Source organism: Gobio gobio (assembly GCF_949357685.1).
Source record: "Gobio gobio genome assembly, chromosome: 9".
Taxonomy (NCBI): domain Eukaryota; kingdom Metazoa; phylum Chordata; class Actinopteri; order Cypriniformes; family Gobionidae; genus Gobio; species Gobio gobio.
In genome coordinates, this window is record NC_137115.1 from 18,941,848 (window position 1) to 18,963,635 (window position 21,788).

At 36.9% G+C, this 21,788-nt stretch overlaps 1 protein-coding gene across 2 annotated transcripts in view; it reads left to right on the forward strand.

Annotated features, from left to right (window-relative positions):
• gse1b (Gse1 coiled-coil protein b) overlaps positions 1-21,788 on the forward strand; it is a 290,780-nt gene that overhangs the window by 234,082 nt on the left and 34,910 nt on the right. For both annotated transcript variants that reach the window (XM_079824802.1, XM_079824803.1), the window contains exon 3: positions 12,094-12,291. In XM_079824802.1, coding sequence (XP_079680928.1) covers positions 12,094-12,291 — 198 coding nt within the window. The remainder of the gene's footprint in view (positions 1-12,093; positions 12,292-21,788) is intronic.

Here is a 21,788-nt window from a genome sequence, read left to right on the forward strand (position 1 = left end):
CAAAATAATCAGCTCAAAAACTATTTAATATACTGCAAATAGCCTACTAGTTTTTTATGTTTATTTATAATTAATTTAGGTAGACAACAAGGCTACCAAGTACTGCGCACAGTGCGCAGCTTATTCATTTAACGTTTTTTTTTTCCTAACGTAATTTTAGTCGATTTTTAGTCGAAAATTTCAGGACTTCAGTCGACCAAGATTTTCTTTGGTTGATTACAGCCCTAGAAATAAGACAGTGCACCGTATATATAGTTATTTTCTTTCAAAAGTAAGAGTCGACTCTGAGTCATTTTTAAGAATCGTTAGAAGACCGAAGCTTTTTCTCTGACTAGATGGCGTCAACTTGTCAAGTTATTTGAATACGATACGCCCACTTATTGCGCTCCAAGACGCCAGTGAAAACTAGAAAACATCATGGCGACGAGACCCTGTGTTCTGAAGTGCCACTCAAAAGCAAACTTTTTTCATCTGCCCAAGGATGAGCATTTGAAGACTAAGTGGCTTGAAGACAAACCATACATCGTCGAAATTGAGTGTTTATTAGTCGTCAAATGTATGTTTCGCGATCTCGGGAAGCTTTTATTATGGACTTCTATTATGGCACATGGTATCTTCTTCGTCTGTCTGTACATGGACTACATGTGCACAGAGCGCCCTCCGGCTGCCAGTATGAATTGAAAACAACACATAAGAGACTCAATCGCTCATGATTAGGCTATATCTGCGCATTTTGAGGAAGTATTGAATAAAAAACACTCCTCTGTTTAGAAATTTGACACAGACATATGAGAATCTATCAATATGTCTCCTCATCGGCACACTTTTGAACTAAAAGCCCTGAGGGATGTTGATTTGTCGCAAGTCTTCGTGAGGAGAATAGAGGAGTTTTTTTATGAATGAGATCAGCTGAGGCTCATATTACAATCAAACGGTACTGACGCGGTTTTCATATTCATAACTCCTGACACATATTAACAAATTACTGTCACTATAAGACTTTGATGGGCGTTCCGTTTCCGAAAATATCTGCACAGACTATACCAATCACAAATGACTGGGTCATCGGACCAATCACCGCAGATCAGCGGCACGTAAAGGCGGGGTTTTGAAAAGTGAATCACTAAAGGAATCATTTGAGAATCGCTGTCAAAACAGGTAAAAATAAATGCATATTATAAGAAAACTAAAGTCTTTTTTGTCATTGCATGCATGCAAAACTGTTGTTGGGGACTTCTAAAACAATATTTGGAACATTTTAAATGCCATGATAGGTGCTCTTTAAATGTTTATGTATTATTTACTTATAATGATTATCATCATAAATAATAAACTCAATACATTTAATAAAAATAAATAAATAAATTAAAAAAAAAAATATATATAAAAACATTTAGCTTTGGTACCGAGTACTATAACATTTTTATGGCATTGGTACCGACTACTGGAATTTTGGTACCGTGACATCCCTAGCTGGCAACATTTATTACCCCAATTATTGAACTATTATTTGGAGGAGGATTGTACACTTCAGGTTTGTTCATTCATAGGATCTTTTGTACTTTAGTAAAAAAGAGAAAAAGGTCAATTTATAATGTTTTGTTTTTATAAAGCAACTGATTTTCAGTTATTTGTTATTTCTACTTCTGTCCAGGCACAGAACACTTATTTTTTGAGAGTTGTTTAAGTGAGAGAAGATCCTGTTGTTATGTTTAATAATTTATTTTATAATAAAAAAAAATTTGCTTTGAAGAAAAAGTGGATTTTTGTTTGTATATGCTGTCAATTATAGTTCTTAGAAATAAAATCGGAATCGGCAAAAATCAGTATCGGCCGATCTCATTAACAAAAAATCGGAAATCGGAATCGGCCAAGAAATTTGCAATCGGTGTATCTCTATATATTAGTTATATTTCATTTACACAGTGAAGACTGTTATTTTACATGATTGATTATTCTATTTCTTTGTTAGATTTAGCTGAAAAACACTGAGCACTGCTTATTTAAATTGTATCTTTCTTCTGTTGTATTTGTCTTTACTTGTAATTTGTTTATTATTTTCTATGCAGATTCACTCCCCTACAAAATCACCCCAATTATGATTAATTATTTTCAAATAGAGCTATTCAAATCATAATCATTTTTATATCGCAATATATATAGCAGAAAAACAAAATATTGCAATGTAGGTTTTTTTTGCCAATATCGTGAAGCCCTATTCAAAAGTAATAGCTTATAACTAAAAAAAAGAAAAGAAAAAAAGAAAGAAAGGTATCATCAAGTACATTGTCTAATTTGACCTGCGCCAGCTGAGGAAATTCAGGGTTTCACCAGCCATCCTGAAAACTTTCTATCGAGGGGCGATAGAAAGTGTCCTGACTCAGTGCATCACAGCGTGGTACGGGAACAGCACCAGTCACGACTGCAAAGCCCTGCAAAGAGTGGTGCGCTTATCCGAGCGCATCTCAGGCTCAGCTCTCCCGTCTCTGCAGGACATCTTCACCAAACGCTGCAGAGGTAGAGCTACTAAAATCATCAGAGACATTAATCACCCTGCAAACTCTCACTTCACCCTGCTGCCATCTGGTAAGCGCTTCCGTAGCCTGATGGCAAAGACTGAAAGACTCAGGAGGAGTTTCTTCCCCCAGGCCATCAGACTCCTGAACTCAGTCACGTGACTCACTTCACCCCCGCACACACATAAACATCCAGTCTTTTAACATTAACATCCACATACTGCAATTGCACTGCACTTTACGTCCCTATTGTTACTGCGTAACAACCTGTAATAAACCTTGCACATTATACTTCTTTATATATACATATTATATATTTTATGTTAACCACTTATTTTTAAGTCTACAGTTTATCTCACTTATCATATCCACATATTTTTTATATTTTTATTTTTATCTTATTTCCTATTTTTATCTTAACTTGATTTATTTATAATTCTACTTATGTTAATACTTTTTATTCTAATTTTATTCTATTTCTATTTAATTTCTTGTAACTGTTATTTGCACTGTCCATGGAGCGGACCTGTTTACATTTCACTGCCAGTTGTATATTGTGTATATAACTGTGTATGTGACAAATAAAACTCTTGAATCTTGAATCTTGAATCTTGAATCTTGATAGAATTTCAAATTTTGAAGAAAAGAGATCATGTTTGGAGGTGATGCTTGACATGATAACTGTTAGAAAGTATAGACAGGTCATAAAATCAAGTTTAGGCTTGTTCACAATGATGTCAACTGCGTCTGGGCCAAATTTTGTGTTGACATCTCAAAGCAATCAAAAGTTATAACATTTGGAACCATGGAGGCCTTTTTATCGAAAGTCCAAAAACCTCTCCAAACAAGTAATCTGAGTGTTTTACTGAACATAAGAAGTACTTACATGTGTAAATGCCACAAAGCATAAAAATATTTATTTAACAGAATAAGTAACAAGCAGTAAGTAATAAGATCCTGGATGATGAGTGATCTTCCAGTGCTGTTTCAGCTGTGCGCTCCTATTCTATGGTGAACGGTAAATCAAGACTTGTCAATCTGAGCAATCAGTCCAATCCAAGTGTGCCACACGAGTCCTGAAAAGTCAAGCCAACGCGTCTCGAACACCCCCAGGTGACTGGATGCTGTATAGGTCATAAACCCCGCCCTCTCCATGAAATGTAATGGGACCTAGACAAACTAAACAATCAAATTACACTTCAAAAACATTTTTTTCACTTCAAATAAAGTTTCTGTCATTGTAGGCTGTTTTTATCATGCTGATGTTAGTTCAGGTGTTCATTCTTTAAATAAGTTTGGTTTTAGTTAGTTATTTGATGCTATAAACATGAGGGTGTGACATTATGATTGATAGCTGAGATTGACAGTTTCTCTGAGCGAAGTGAGGCACCAACGGACATTTTTCGGGAACTTCGGGAGGAGCTTTAACTTTAATCCACATTTCCATAACTGTTTATTTCACAAAAAGTGGTTGATTAGGCGGGAGTGTGGGCAAGACCTTGATATCGAGACCTTTTACAGTCTATGGTCCAATCCAAGAAGAGTGTCCAATTGGTCTCTACAGACCGTCCCTACTCACCATACCCGAGATCCAGTTTTAATTGGTTACATTTTCAGTTTCAAATGACGTTGAGAAACTCTGCATCATGATCGCGACATGATCAGATCACACAAGTCCAATGAGAGGCTACTCAGTGCAGATAAAATAGGTGGAGCTTGTGTCTAGCTCCCCTTCGCTAGACATCCATGTAGAAGTTATTTTAATTAAAGATTAAGACGGCACATGAATAAAAAAAGGTGCACGGATAAATCATTTATAATAAATAGTGCAATATAAAAAAAAAAAATCAAATAAGAATTGTCACTTTCGATTTTGTGTAAATTTGTTGTACATTTAAAGGTTGGTGTGTTGTAAAATCTGTGTGGACAGAATCCAGTCATAAAAATGAAATTTACAGTTTATACATTTGGTAGAACTTAGCAGTTTGTCTTCTATATGTACTCAAGAACACGTGATGCTTGTGGTTTTTTCAATATCTGCCATCTCATCTCCAGAGCTCACTTCACAAGCATTTCACCATTTCATTTGATAAAATCTTGTCATATCATTTGCACGCAAAAACTCAAAGATCTTCAGATATATATTACTAATAGATTACAGGGCTCTGCAATAAGAACTGCCCGATGGCTCAGGGCCAGGGGTGAAAGACGTTTGGGACAGGTGACTTAACTGTCACTGTCCTGATCGTGCCAGTGCTGCATTGTTTTATGCCTTACTTCATGTATTTTATATTGTGAATCCAGAAAAATTAAAGAGAAAACACAGAATTGTAAAAAAAAAAAAAAAAGACATCTCATGGCCTTATTATTGTAAAAAAAAAAATGTTGTTAAAGTTTTGATTAAACATGCTTTTTGACTATGGATTTCTTAGCACCTACATGTATAATAATTTAGTATGAATATCTAAAGTGAATGTATTTCAGTCAATACTAAAGTTAAAAAAAGTAACAATACTAGTCTTCCAACAGTATTGGTACTACCAAGGCAAAATGTGTCTGTGTGTGTGCACAGCAGAATGAGCCATGTTGTTAAGTTGAGATGAGTCCCTCCCTTAACTTCTCTCTTTATCTCTCTGTGAGAAAGCTGTGAGCATCGACAGGAGGAAAGAGAACTGAGTCACTGTGGCCTGCGGTGATGACTTCTAGTCCTCTGTTTAACCCTTCACGTCCTGCAACTCCCTGGTTTTGTGTTGGCAGGTTAAAACAACTAATTAATTTTGAAATGAATCATTTATATTCCTGCATCTTTGGGCTTGTCGTGGCTGATCACGAAGGCCTGATCACACAAATCACCAGTGACAATTATGGTTAGGCTTTGAAAGCGCCAACATATCATACTCTATAGTTCTAGGTAGCTACAATGTGTGTGTTTGTAGAATATATTTCTACCATGGCATTGTTGAATTCTTGATTCTGGTTTGTTGACACATTTTTTTAAAGGATATTGATTACTTTTATATGACTGCCGTTCACGGCTATGAAGTAGTTTCAGGTTTGTTGGTTGTGCTACAATTTTTTTTAGAATTGTTACAAAGTTTCAGATGACCATTTCCAAACATGGTGCTTTCCATACATTAGAGTGTCTTAGGGACATAAACTGTGTGATAATTATGATATTCTGTGGTTAGTGAGTTTTATTTCTTCTTCCTTTATGACACAATTTTTTACAACCAGCGTGAAGAAGTCCATGCAGTTTTTTAAGATGAAAAGTCTGGTTGCGTTAAAAAATCTTGCTGGGTGTGAACTGGCCATTAGTGCTTGTTCTCATCTGCCTTGCAGTTTATGTAAGAGGTGGAGCACAGATGTGCCTTTTGAGAGAGAACGAGACGCAGGGGGAAGGAGATTGTTGCAATAGAAGAGCACGTCTGAACATGCCACCACCTCTGGATCAGGATTTTCCTCAATACACACAGACAGAGAGAGAGTAAGACCGGGGGCTCCCTCTGTCTCTCTTTCTCTTTTATCTCAGAAGGGCAGAGGAATTATGGGTGGAGAGGAGGGTCATGTGATGTTGCAGCAGCTGCTACACTGAACATTTGACTTGACGAAAAGGGATTGTGCATGTTGCTTTGTTAGATAAGCTCCAAATAGTCTTTGTAAGAGAGACAGTTTGTGAAGTGAACAAAGAAGTAAACTTGAGACAGACAGACTGTGTGTGTGTGTGTGTGTGTGTGTATGATGTTAATGTAAAGGTGTTGTGATTGTTCTCAGTGCTAGTGTGTTTGTGACTCCCTACCCATTATGCTTTTGTGAGCTGGAATGTGGACACAGTAGCGCTTTACATCTGCGCTGTGTGTGATGGATCAGGATGAAGATCAGTGTTTCAGTGCCGCTGCTGTTGTTTTTTCCATTATTAATTGCTCTGAGCGGTTCGTGTGGAGTGCAGTGGGTGAACAGGTCTTCAGAGAGCTTGTCTGTCTGTCTGTCTGTCTCCCACCCTTTTTACTGAAATGGCGGTGGATCTGTGATCGGCTCTAAGAACCAGCCAATGTTTCCACTGCCATGAAAGCAAAGTGACACTGATGTGTTACAATATATTCTGCCCACAAGCATTGTGGCCTTTGTTTTATTTTGAAAACCCTTTTGTTAAAGGTCCCATGGCATGGCATTTTTCTATTATTTTATAGTGTTTCCTGAGGTGTACTTATATTGTTAGTATGATTTTTACATCATAAAATGTCATAATTTAGAAATAAAAGGCATTTTGTCTATACTGCTGTTTGCCCTGTGGCTGACTGCCCTGTTTCAAGAGGCGTGTCTGCTGTGAGACTTCAGTGAAAACGCCCACTGTTGTGATTGGCTGACATCTTTGCATTTGATATGAGCGGAGGGGGCGTGGTTTACGTCTACAACGCACGAGCTGCTGCCAGAGAGACGGATGGACCTGAATTCACTTCGCATCAGTTCTCTCAGCATGTCTCAGTTCAGGGTGAACTGTTGTAGTTACAGCATATACTTCAGGTTATTAGTTTATTTCTAGTCGGAGGGGCTGTCACTCATGTCAGAAAGTTAGTAACTTTAGTAAATTATGGATCAGCGCTGACTCGAGACGCGAACCGTTTAGAACGATTCAGTCCGATTTGGTGAACTGGTTCGGTTCACTAAAAAGAACCGATTCAAAAGAATGATTCGTTCGCGAACCGGACATCACGGAGACGGAGCGATTGCTAACAAAGTTATTTATAGTAACTACTGAGTTTATGAGAGCGCTGTCTGTCAGCGCGAGTTTATTGTGTTTGTATCTGAGAGTTCTGAATAAACACGAGTCCCAGTCACGCCGAGTCCGTCTTCATCATTATTACCAACTTTGTAACACATGCAATGTACCATTACAGCGAGATGAACGAGTTAGTAAGTTTGATTAAAGCATTATTTCTAGATATGTTCCAATCATATGAAAAGTGTCAGTGACGCGCATTGAGTAACTTACACAGCGCAAACAAAGACACAACAGCAGTAATCGAATGTAATCCAGTTTATTGTGGGGAAAGCTGGCTAGCCTAGCCGGATACCCTCACGCTTACCCTCCTTCTGCTTAATCTCACGCCGCGTTTGGTGCCTCCGCTGTGGGCCAGATGCAGTACTGGGGGTCGGGGATGTTGAAGGCCGAGCTTCGGTGTGCGTGAGGTTTATCTCTAAAGATGTGGCTCTGCCAATGTTGAGCAGAAACTCCCGACTGTATGCACATTTAAGAACAGATAGACGCGACGAGGACGTACAAAAACACTGACTCACAAGATAGAAAACACCGTTCTGTCGGGAGAGAGAGAAGCCGCAGTGTGTGCACGAATAATAAATAATTAGCTACACATAAGAAATCACTGATCACAGATCAGAAGGAACTGAAAAAAGACTTCTGTTTTCATTTGTACATCCAAACACTGAGAAACTGCCAGCGTTCACTCGTTCACAAGCCGAGGACAATAATATAGAGTTTGCATGGGCGTGCCAGATTCTCTGGGCGGAGGAAAGGGAGGTAACCGTTCCTGCTTGGACGTCAAACCAGGAGACTTCAGGATTGGCTCGTCTGGCCTGTCATTTTCTCAAAGGCAGAGAAAGACAGCCAGAACTCGGGTTTACACCGATCAACATTTCTATCCACTTGGGGACAATATTCAGGCTAGGGGAACTCATATTAATGTTGAAATACCTCATAAAATGAAAATTTCATGCCATGGGACCTTTAATGCTAATTTTATAAAATCTACAGCTGGTGCTGGCATCTTTAATTTCTTACTAATTTGTCCTGGATTGATGCCTGTATCGCAAGAAGTCATGAGTCATGATGGTCAACTTGTCGATTAGTGAGGTTGACTAGTTTTAGGATGAATGTCTTCAGCCCTGAAATATTGCTTAAAATATTGAAATTCTTGAGAGCTGAACACAGAACAGTTCTGGTGATGGTGTGTGTCAAGTCAAGTCAAGTCACCTTCATTTATATAGCGCATTTCACAACACAGATTGCTTCAAAGCGGCTTTACAGTGATAATAGGAAATTAATTTAGTATTAGATGAAAAGCTAAAGTACGTTTTTTATTTATTATTGATTAATTTATGTTGTAAAAGTGTGTGTGTGTGCGTGTGTCTGTGTGTGTCTGTGTGTGTGTGTGTGTGTGTGTGTGTGTGTGTGTCTGTGTGTGTGTGTGTGTGTGTGTGTGTGTGTGTGTGTGTGTGTGTGTGTGTGTGTGTGTGTGTGTGTGTGTGTGTGTGTGTGTGTGTGTGTGTGTGTGTGTGTGTGTGTGTGTGTGTGTGTGTGTGTGTGTGTGTGTGTGTGTGTGGAGCATCACACACTGAAAACACTATAACATGTAGCTTGAGCATATGTTGTAGATAGAAGATGGAACAGAGATGGGGGTGTGCGATATTGACAAAAAATTATATATTCTGGGATTTTCTCTAATGATAATTAGACTGTGTGTTTATTGTGCTGGTACCTTGGAAGGTTTAGGACTGCCATGGACAGAGATTCTGGTTTTGATATTCTTCATATTCTGTGTGCTGGTTAGTTCACAGCAGTGACAGAAATTATCTGTTCCAATAAGTTTAAATTGATTTTTACCTTTTATGAGCATCTTTACCCCTATAAATGCATTTTTTTCACCTTATTAAATGGATGCATCATCTTTTGTGTCAAATTCTTATATTAAATCAATAAATTCATTTGGAATAATAACACACAATAGAGCTGTTAATTCATCTTTGCAATTCAGAGAAACCAGAAGCTGCACCTGAAGTGGCATTTAGATGCATTTACACTAGGGGTGTGCGGCATATTGTCTACGATAACATTGTGTTTGTTGTTTTAACCATGTGTGATCTGACATTATTGTGTATGTCCCTCACTCTAGAGAGCACATGCATACACTATGTGATGTAGTCTAGTAGGCTGGACTAGTGCACTTGCGCATTTAGAGTGCACACTTTCACTGTGTGATTTAGTCTATTAAAATGCATTTATAAAGCCCTTGATATTCAAGACAAGGGGCAAAAATACCTCTGTGTCTTTTATATTCATTTAACATAGTTAATCAATATCACACGAAGAGTGCAGTTTTTTTCTCCAAATATCAGCACGATTACAAATGTGATATTGATTTTATGACAGTTCAATAAACAAGAAGTTAATATTAAGTGACTTACATTTTAGACACAATATTGCCAAAATAGTTCCAAACAAAGCCACAGGACTGTTTTGCATCTCTGAGCAACACACGTCTGTGCTTCATTACTGAATGAATGAATGAATCGTTTGAATGAATGATTCAATGAGTCACTCATTAATGAGTCAAATGCTTTGTTCCTGAATAAATCAGCCGTTTGAATGAATTGGTTGAAACTCAATTGCTGCGTCCCAATTTTCTTACTTATACTACATCCTGAAAGTATGTACTCTTGTCTTTTGTGATGAAAAAGTCCATACTTTTGAGTGTGTAGCAGAAGAGTAGCTTTGGGACACACTATCATGTCATAAAATGGCGTCTTTAAATGGTTGCTCTGTGTCTAGGCCCCTTTCATACTTTGCCAGAAAATTGCCAGAGTGCCTTCTGTGTGAACGCAAACACATCCCAGGATTGATTCAAGCATAAGCAAATTTAAGACGCGGCAGAGACACAGGTCACATCAATGTCACATGTTTTTACGGGATCTTTACTGGATGTGTGTGACCCACTCACCCACAGATTCCGGAAAATCACTGGCAGTGTGAATTAACCAAAATCAAACGATCCCGGTACAAATCCTGTGACACATTATCAGTGTATTTTACGCAATCTCTGGAATCTCCTCCAGAATACCCCCCCCCCCCCCACCCCTTATTAAATGTATGCATCATATTTTGTGTCAAATTCTTACATTTAATCAATAAATTAAATTAGAATAATAAGACACAATAGAGCTGTTAACAATGAAATTAAATCAGTATCAACTAAATTCAGCTTTACAATGCAGAGGAAACAGAAGCTACACCTGAAGTGGCATTCAGATGCATTTAAAGGGACATGTCACATGAATGACTTTAAACCTGCAGTTAGCCTACATACAGAAATGATGTTTTTTAAACATAAAACATAAAAAATATTTATTTAATGTTATCCGTGTTATATTTCATCTGCAACAATAATGTGAACTTTTATAAAGATTAGTTTGACCATGAAATTGAATTGTTATTACTATGAGGAGAGTTCTCTGCATAAAGATCTGTGACTAGCAGATCCACGTGCTACTGCATTTCTCTCCGATATGATATGAAGTTAAATGAAATAAAATGTGGGGGATTTTAACTGACAAGATGATTGACATGCCAGTTTATGGTGACGGGATGCGTGGAACTAAGCGACAGAGAGCAACCGTTAAAGACGCTATTTTATGACATGATAGTGTGTCCCAAAGCTTGTCAACTCTTCTGCTACACACTCAGAAGTATGCACTTTTTTTCTTCACACAAGACAAGAGTAAGTACTTTTAGGGCGTAGTATAAGTAAGGGAATCGGGACGCTGCAATTGAGTTTCAACCGATTCATTCAAACGACTGATTTATTCAGGAATGAAGCATTTGACTCATTAATGAGTGAGTTATTGAATCATTAATTCAAACGATTCGTTCATTCAGTATGAAGCACAGCCGTGTTTTGCTCAGAGACAATATTGTGGCAATATTGTGTCTAAAATCTAAAGTAACTTTCTTGTTTACTGAACTGTTATAAAATCAATATCACATTTGTAATTGTTCTGATATTTGGAGAAAAAAACTCTGAGAGTAATATTAATTTGCTATATTAAATGATATAAATACAAAAGACATACTGAGGTATTTTTGCCCCTTATCTTGAATATCAAGGGCTTTATATATGCATTTATAGTGTGCACTCTAAATGCATAAGTGCACTAGTCTAACCTACTAGAATACATCACATGTATGATGTGCTCTCTAGAGTGAGGGACATACTCGATAATGTCAGATCAAAAATTGGTAAAACAACAATCACAATGATATCCTAGACGATATGTCGCACACCCCTAAACGGAGAACTGCTCATTCTCTCTGAACGTATGCAGAAGATATATATTTGAGTAAATTGCAGCATTTTGCATTCATTTTGCATTCATTGTGCAGTCTTACTTTTGATTCCTGTAAAATACATCTGATCGCAGTCAGGTGACCCGAAACCAGCCTACTTATTCAGGGCTTTCATAATGTCTGGTCAGAACAGGGCCAGATTGGGCACCAGTACTTCAGTGAGAAAGGTCTGTCTCTCTCTCTGTGCCACATGCTCGATCTGATAATAAAATAGAGATGGTAAACTTCATTTCTCCAGGCCTGGGTTCTTCTATTCTTAGGCTTGATCTTTTGACCTTTTGACCTTTGACCTCTTCTCCTTCACCTCTGTCCTGCAGCTGTTGAGGGCAGACAGTGTTTTTTGTGTCAGGCTGTTAACATCCTCCAACCCGTCAGTGTGAGGTCCATGTATTTCCTGTTTATTGCTCCTAATATCTCGCTCCACTTCTCTGTCTCTCTCAGGCATGAGCCATGAGCCAAAGTCACCATCGTTAGGCATGATTTCCACTGCGACCCGCACCACGGCGACCGTCAGTCCCCTCACCCCGTCTCCCCTCAACGGTTCTATTGTGCCCAATGGCAGTCCTGCGTCTCAATCCGCCCACTCGGGATTTGCAGCCGCCCTCCGCAAGCTGGCTAAGCAGGCAGAGGAACCCAGAGGTAAGCTGCGACCCCCTGACTTTTGATCCTTGACCCATGTGTCAGTGCTCCAAGGACTCAGATGCACTCTGGGTACCGTCTTTTTATTGCTATGATAATTACCCTTTAGTGGATTTCAAACTGGAATAAATCGAGTTTGCTTCTCCTACAAGTCCTGGTCATGTTTACAGGGTTTTTCCTGTGTCAAAAAGGGTCTTCAATGGTGGTGGACAAACATGACCATCCACACACACAGTACAAAGTACCCTACCCTAGGGGTGTGCGATTATATATTGTCTACGATAATATCGTAATTATGCACCTTACTTTGCAAAAAAACAAACAAAAACACACCCAGACAGGGCATATGCTGCGTGATGTAGATTTTTTATTTTAGCTTAGACTTAGACTACTGCGCATTTAGAGTGCACGCTCCCACTGTGTGATGTACTCTATTAAAATGCAGTAAAATTGCCCCTGTATTTGTCTTTTAGGCTATATTTATATTATATGATATAGTTAAGCAATCACACAAAGAGTGTCCTTCTGTTTTGCGTCTCTGAGCAACTCACAGTGGTGCTTCGTTAATGAATGAATCAGTCCATTTCAATTAATCAGTTGTATTAATGAGTCAATGATTTGCTCATGAAAGGGATAGTTCACCCAAAAATTTAAATTACCCCATGATTTACTCACCCTCAAGCCATCCTAGGTGTATATGACATTCTTCTTTCAGACAAATACAATCGAGTTATAATAAAAAAATGGTCTGGCTCTTCTAAGCTTTATAATGGCAGGCCAACATTTTAAGCCCAAAAAGTGCATCCATCCATTATAAAAGTAATCCACACGGTGCCAGGGGGTTAATAAAGTCCTTCGGAAGCGAATTGATGGGTGTTTGTAAGACAAATATCCATATTTAACACGTTATAAGTCAAATATCTAGCTTCCGGTGGTCCGCCTTCCATATTCAACTTACGGAAAAAGCGTAACTGGTGTGGCAAAGACGTTGGACGTAGCGTAAGCATTTTGAACTGCGAGAGGCGCTACACTTTCTGTGTAAGTGGAAGATGTCTGCCAGAAGCTAGATATTTAACTTTATAAAGTTTTCAAAATGTATATTGTTCTTACACAAACCCATCGATTCACTTCAGAATTTTCAGAAGGCATTTATTATTTAAATTAGCGCTGTGCCGTAAACGTGACCTTTTTTTTATTTTTTTATTTTTTTTATGTGTATGCTGTTTTATGTGAATTTTACAAGTGGAGAACAAAGCTTTATTTATAAAATAAATAATAGGTTAGCAATTAAATGTTCCCAAATTTTCAATCACGCATTATCTATTTTCTCAGGGCATTATTAAAGTTTCTTCCTTTCGTTCGCTTTTAATTCACGTTTACACATTAAACTGACCACCGAGCACAACTTTTAGACCCCTTTTTTTATTTTTAATCTACTGTCACAGAATCGAACTCACAGGATATTGGAATATTATAGACAGTGAAGAATACATCTGTGCTGCCTTAAAATATTGATCAGATTAGACATGATGTGTGACATTAGATACGGACGTGCCTTGTTGCCTTCCAACCTCCGTATGTTGCCTGTAGAGGCAGCAATTTTCAGATGCAGATTCTCCCTAATCTCAATAAATTCCCTAGCTCCCTAGGTCGTAAATCGTATACATGAATTCGGGCATTGGTAAAGCCCCTGACTAACTAAACATTGGGACACTGATGGCTCTATTTTTGGCTACATGACAACGTCCTCTTTGTACAACGTCTCTACTGGTATTTATGAACAACAGCAGCACAGATATCTTTCTGACGTTATTTGTTCATTTTATTTAAAAGTACATTTTAATAAATACTTTGATTACATATCCCTGCAACATTTCAGCCATAAATCGGCAACCATATCAGCCGATATATGTTCATTTACATTTACATTTACATTTATGCATTTGGCAGACGCTTTTATCCAAAGCGACTTACATTGCATTCAAGGTACACATTTTACATTTTGTCAATTCTGTCAATTCTTGCTTTCCCTGGGAATCGAACCCATGACCTTGGCATTGCTAGCGCCATGCTCTACTGTTTGAGCTATAGGAAAGCCATTAATGTCATTAATGTCATTGTTTGGCCGATTTATTAAAGCTGATAAATAATATATTATTTCCTTCAGCTGAGACACTTCAGATGCGTACTTTTCGCCATGATGGTTTTTAATTATGAAATATGATTGGAATCATTTCGAAAAAGAAAATAAAGTGCAATGTGTACCGCAAATCTTTCATATAGGCTACATCAAATTATAATGAGAACACTACTGTAAAATAATGTTGTGAATTCTTTGTTTGCCCGTGTTTTAGTACGTTGTTACAGGATAAGCGCATCCACAACAGAGTAACAACTTCATGACTAGCACAGTTCGCTTGTGCATCCGCACCCTTATGTTTTGTGCAATTGTAAGTTGTAATTTTTGGTTCATTTTGTGTATACATACCAAGGTTATTATAATTTTGCATTTTTAAATTAGTTTTTATTTTATTATCGTTTTCAATTTTGCAACAAATGTCAGTTTAGTTTTAGTTAGTTTTATAAATTATTTAGCTAGTTTTAGTTTAGTTTTTATTTTGTAAACACGTTTTTATATATTTCGTTTCAGTTTTAGTTTTAGTAATTATAGTTTAGCAGAGTTACCAGAACAAAGTGTAGAGACCAAATCAAGATTTTTAATTTCAGCAAAGTTTAATGTTTGCACCGATTAGAGTTTACTCTTATGCAGACATCTTAATAATAAAAATAAAATAACGGAATACAGATTGTTTTGTTTAATGCCATGTCAGCATCTAAGGCTCTATTCATGGTAAAAACTTAATTACAAAAATACAAATATCATATAAATACAATAAAACCAAGCAAACAAACACATGTCATATACAAGATTTTTTAAAATCAACTTATGATAAAAAAAAAATCCAAAACCTTTTCATGCATTATCTTACTAAATAAGTCCTTAAGTGAAATAACTTGATAAAAGAGCATTCTTGTTTTAACCCAGAACAGTCCAACAAAATATGTTAACGGAGAGGGGAATCTTACAAAACATGCATAAAGTTGGGTCTTTACCTTTAAGCAAAAAAGCTTGAGTCAAACTATGACCTATACGACAAAAAATGGTCTGAGATTGAGCAAAGAACTAAATAAATGCAACGTAAAAATATGAAAGTAAAAATTATAAATTCCAGACAAACTCATTCATATTAAAGATGAAATATTATTAAACAATTAAAAGCTTATTTATTTAAAGATAATTTCTTCAGTAGTACAATGTAGGCTAGCAGTGTGACCACAGCTAAAGTCATCTGACTACAGCCAACACAAACTGTTGTGAAGACAGTGTGATTAAATAATGAAGTGTATATGATGTGTGTTTGTGTGTGTGTGTGTGTGTGTGTGTGTGTGTGTGTGTGTGTGTGTGTGTGTGTGTGTGTGTGTGTGTGTGTGTGTGTGTGTGTGTGTGTGTGTGTGTGTGTGTGTGTGTGTCCTGGTATTCCCTACTTTGTGGGGAAATGTCTCCACACGGATAATAATATTATTAGTGGTAAATGATTTGTGAAAACAATGATAACACCTTTGAGCCTGTCAATATTATGTGAACATGAAATCTCAAACACACAGTAGCACTTGCTCCTATAGTTTCTGTTGCACCTGCGTCTCTCGTCGTGTATGTAACGGCACTCTAAAAGCAGTGAACTCAAGTTCAACGTGCATCTCATTACCTTGTGTCATTTCCAGGGCTGGACTGGTAATCTGGCATACCGGGCATTTTCCCGGTGGGCCGACGCACTTTGGGGCCGATACAAGGTTATTTATTTATTAAATTTTTTGCCACGGACTGGCCCATCATGCAGGGACAGCGGCCCATTGGTTTGTCTTCTGAATTGACAGGCCAAAGCGAGAGAGACCTTCCCTCCTCCATAGACTGTGTCCATATTAGGCGCTGTTTAAAAATGTGGGCGCATGAAACTGCAAAAGGCGAATATCCGCGCAACAGCGCTGCCGCCGACGAACGTGCGCTGCGTTTCTGCTGCTCTATGAAGTGATGAACCGGCACTTTGACTCCGAATGTTGTTTTATACAATCGTGTGATATGGGAACATTAAAGGTTCTGTGGTGAATCAGCTGAAAACAGCCGCGACCATGTAAATACATCACTCTAGCACAACCAAATTCAATAGTTTATTATTATTTATTTATTTATTTTCGAAACCATATACCTATGGTAATGAGGAGCATGATTTTACCTGTGACTACCATGCCCATACAGTTAAATGAAACTGACCTACAGTTAAACTCAGTTAAAATGTCATTACACTCTAAAAAAAAGGTTCTATATGGCACCAAAAATGGTTCTTGGTTTGTAATCATAGGGGAACCTTTTTTAGTGCTACATAGCACCAATTTTGGTGCTTCAGTGGTTCTTCAGAAGTTCTTCACCGGTTCTTTGACTAAGGTGCTATATAGCACCTCTGAAGAACCACTGAAGAACCTCTGAAGCACCAAAATTGGCACTAAAAAAGGTTCCCCTATCATTACGAGCCAAGAACCATTTTTGGTGCCATATAGAACCTTTTTTTTTTTAGAGTGTAGGGTAATTAAATTATAATTCAACAAAACAGCTTTAAAGCCTGGATCACATGCATTAAAGGGATAGTTCACCCAAAAATGAAAATTATGTCATCATTTACTCACCCTCAAGTTGTTCCAAACCTGTATGAGTTTCTTTGTTCTGCTGAACACAAAAGAAGATATTTTGAAGAATGTTTGTCACCAAGCAGATAGAGCAACTATTGACTACCATAGTAGGGAAAAAAAATACTATGGTAGTCAATAGTTGCTCTATCTGCTTTGTTACAAACATTCTTCAAAATATCTTCTTTTGTGTTCAGAAGAACAAAGAAACGCATACAGGTTTGGAACAACTTAAGGGTGAGTAAATGATGACACAATTTTCATTTTTGGGTGAACTATCCCTTTAAGGACAAAGCTTTTTTCTCTGTAAATGTTTTATGAACTTTTTTATAGATCTAATGACATTTAACAAAATGTTATTTCAATGAGAACCTCATGAAAGATAGATATCATATCAGTGTGTTACATAAATTAGGTGTTAACTCTCGAACATTTTTTATTGTTTTTAAAGGGGTAGTTCAACCAAAACATGTGAACGTTTACTCACCCTAATGTCATTCCAAACCTCAATGAATTTCTGTCTGTTAACATAAAAGAAAATCATTTGAGTCTTTTTTTGTCCATACAATAGGCTATTCAGTGGTATAGCCTATGGTTTGGTTGCCAACATTCTTCAAAATATCTTCTTTTATGTTTCACGGAAGAGAGAAAGTCATACAGGTTTGGAACGACATGAGAGTGAGTAAATGATGACAGATTTTAAAAGCAGTAAATTCACTTTAATGTATCCTAGCTCAAAATCAGTGGTTTACTGTCAAGTGCATTTCTGTGTGACAAAAGTGCAATATTACGTTTGTTATCTGCATTTGCAGTAAATTCGATAATATCCATCATTAGTTGTCCCTGTCCTAGATTTATTTATTTACTCCAATTTAAGGCCCTAACCCCAGTTAAAACATTCAAGAAGAACTCATGGGCCGGATGGGCTGGATTTGCCAGGGCCGAATTTTAGCCCCAGTCCAGCCCTGGTCATTTCCCATTTCACTGCCACGAAAGCATTATTTGTGAACAGCCATTGAACAGGACTAGCGATGTGTTCACTGCACGCGTCGCGTCAAAAGGACAGCGGTTAATCTCCTCAGCTCACTTCACGCGCAGTAGCGGCATATAAAGACACTCCGCCAACCGCCACAGGGCAGATTTTCCGCCACAGTAAAGAGAGCTTATTAAATACGAAAACTAATATTTATTTTTGCTAATTATTATTTTATTTCAGTTAGTTTTTCAGTAAGAGTTGTTAGTTTTGTTTAGTTTTAGTTTTTCATTTATTATGATTTTTTAATTTTATTTCAGTTCACGAAAATGTTTTTTGACCAATAGTTTTAGTCTTAGTTTCAGTTTTCGTTTACGAAAATAACCTTGATACATACTGTATCTGATTTATCTGATATAAGTTGCGTTTGGTTAAGTTAATTAACATGATAGTAAAAATCTTTCGCTTCAACACATGCAACTTAAAAAGCAATGCACAACATTAATAACGTTGATTGGGAATGTCATATACATAACAGAACACTATTGTGTTAAAAAGTTGTGAAATCTTTGGGTTTAGTTGCTGTACAGCACTTTGTCATGGGAAGAGCTTTGTGAAGTTGAAGAGCGCATCCACTACATAACTTAGTTCAAGTTCACTTGTGCATTTGTGTCATTTTGTGCAGATATAATCTTTATGTTGTATAAATGTCTGATCAATCTAATTTAGGATACATTTATTTGAGTTAATTAACCCGCTAACAAAGCGGTTCTGTTTACTGATAGTCATTCAGCTCTTCAGCATCAGCGCACATCTCAGTGCTGTTATTTGAAACAGTAGGTACTATTAATTTTAGATGTTTCTTTTTCAAAACATTGATACATTTATTGATAATAACTAGCTCTTTTATTTTTCTTGTATTTTTTCATCTACAGTTTAGTTTAATTAAAATAATTTCATTATTGTGTATGCATAGGCTATTCCACATGCATTTTGATTCTTTATATAAGTAATGTTTTCCAATGACTTGTTTGCATTATTTAAGCATTATTTTATTTATTTTGTAAGTCAATAGATTTTTTTGATATAGACAGTTGGCCATGGGAGTGTAAAATTCATTTGAAAAGTTAAGGAATCTTACACTGGTTCAATTTAGTCTACTGTATTCTATATGTTTGATTTATGTTGCTTGGGACATTAATGGTGAGCTTTCTGTTTTTGCAATCAGGCTCTTATTTATCAAATTTATAAAAATTTGGATTTTGATTTATCGGCCAATATATTGGTTATCGGTATAGGCCAAAATTTTCATATCGGTGCATCCCTATTATAAATGTTAGCTAGATTGTGTTCATTACCTGTAGCGATGTATGTGTATGCTGAAACATAATTAAATAACAGTTTGTTTTTAAAACATCTATTGCGTGTCATGATGTTAGCATGCTGGATAGCATCGTGAATGTTTATATGGTTGTCAGTGCATGTGCCACTTAGACATGTGCCGGTATACGGTAATACGATATATCACAATAATGAACATGCATGATATTGTTATTGTGGGCACTTCAAAATACCGTGAATAATTATTTATTACGAATTATTCCGATTTTTAGAATGCATTTTAAGAATACTTTACCCATTAACCATTTTAAATTAGCAACACGTCAAAGAAGAATGCGCACTGATGTAAACAAACCTAACGTGCATGAGCAGCGCATGGCGGAACGAGTGAAGGAGACACGCTGAATGAAAATACACGTTCACTCTCTGACAGCAGATGGCGCTGATGGAACAGCAGAAATACGGCTGTTTCCCCAGTAACCCTTGAAAACAAAACACTCGCTACTAAACACACAGCCATTCAGATTTCTGTATTCACTGCTCATCACATAACCAAATAATTAATACTTAAATACTTAAGGCTATTCATTTTCAAACTTAAACATTTTATATTTCTGGGCTAAATTACATGCCCTAGATATTGTTTGAATATGTTCTGATTCTTTGTTGTTCAGTCACACACTTTACAATAAGGCTCCATTATTTAACATTAGTTAATTCATTAGTTAACAAACTGACTATGAAAAATACTTCTAAAGCATGTATTAATCTTAGTTAAACACATTATTAAAATCAAAAGTTGTAACTGTATTATTTAATGGACCTGAGCTAACACTTACTAACAGTTGCTTTCTTTAACTAACATTATCAAAGAATAATAACTGTAAAAATGTAGCTATTCGCTCTTTGTTAATGTTAATGCATTAACTAGTGAGACCTTATTGTAAAGTGTTACCTATTGTTCATTATAATTCTTTTGCATCTGTTTTAAATATTTGTTTACTTTATACATTTTTCTGTATTGCTTTATTGTATTTAAATATTTGGTTATTTTTGTTATAAGAAAATTATTAAACCTGTTATAGTATGACAACACTTTTTTTGCAACGTATTTCAATATCGTGATAATACCGTATACCATTATAAAAGCTTGAGCAAGTAATCGCAACATGAAAATTTGATACCGGCACATGCCTAGTGCCACTACATATAATTTTGGTTTTAATAAGATTTTCCCAATAAATAGGCAAGAATAAACATGGTGTCCTCCATGATTCCTGTTCATTCCGACAACAAAGCGCTTGAATGCAACAAGCTCGTAATCACGACTTCTAAAGTGAGAATTATTAAATTTTAAATACATTTAAAAAATAAAAAAAAATTATTAAATAAATTTCCGATAACATGTGAAGGCAGCATAAGACATGAAATGGGTGTCAGACAATAGAGATGTTAAAAAATGTGCATTTCTTTCCCTTGAGGGGGGCTCAAGGAACAGGATTGATAAACCACTGTTATAATATTAATTTAACAGTTTTGTATTTCGTGTTCAACTTGAGTTTAACATAAAGTAGTTTTTTGTCCATAAAGTTAAAGAACAAAATTAAAAAGATAAAAATAACATGATCAAAGAGATATAAGACACCGCAACCATCCCCCCAACCACCACTACCACTTGAAGAGATGAGTTTACAATCACAGTTGTTTCTCATTGAAATGGGATCTCCTAAGTTTGCCATTTGTTGGATTGGTTTTAGTGGTGACGATCACAGGTTATAAATGCTGTCTGCTGAGACCTCCACCTTAACCTGCTGTCTTTGAGAATATTTGTCTTGTCTGTTTAAGGAAGTTTATAGAAGTAGTGTGCCCACAGAGAGTGGCGCTTTCTACAGATGTGTTAATTGTGTATGTTGGTGCACAAACGGATGGTGTTTGTGTATGTAGCTTGAGGAAGGTACACACGTGGTGCACGGCTGTGTTTGTAGACAGTGTCTCAGCAGGGAAGCAGTCTTTAACAGTCTGACAGAATCTGTGATATACCACATGTTTCCTGTCCTCTGCATGTCCCTTAGTGTGAGTGCTCTCCAGCAGACCCAGGAAGAGCACTCCAGGGAGGTAACACTTTGGGCTGGATGGCTCCAGCACCTTGCTGTGAAGAATGTCTCCAGTTGTGAACACAACCTCTCTGTACGTTAATGTGATGTACCCTAAGGTGTTGTGTGTAATGCTGAATTTTAACAGACCTCAGTCAAAGCCTGTCAGTTTTTTTCCCCCCTGTGTCCCACTTTGTATAATACCAACTATCTCTGCACTCTATTTCTTGTTCTGTGTGTTTTTTGGATTGTGACCGTGTTGGTCTTTAGTCCACACATTAGTCCTTTACTTAGGCCCTGTCCACACGAACACGGGTATTTTCAAAACCGCAGATTTTTATATGCGGTTT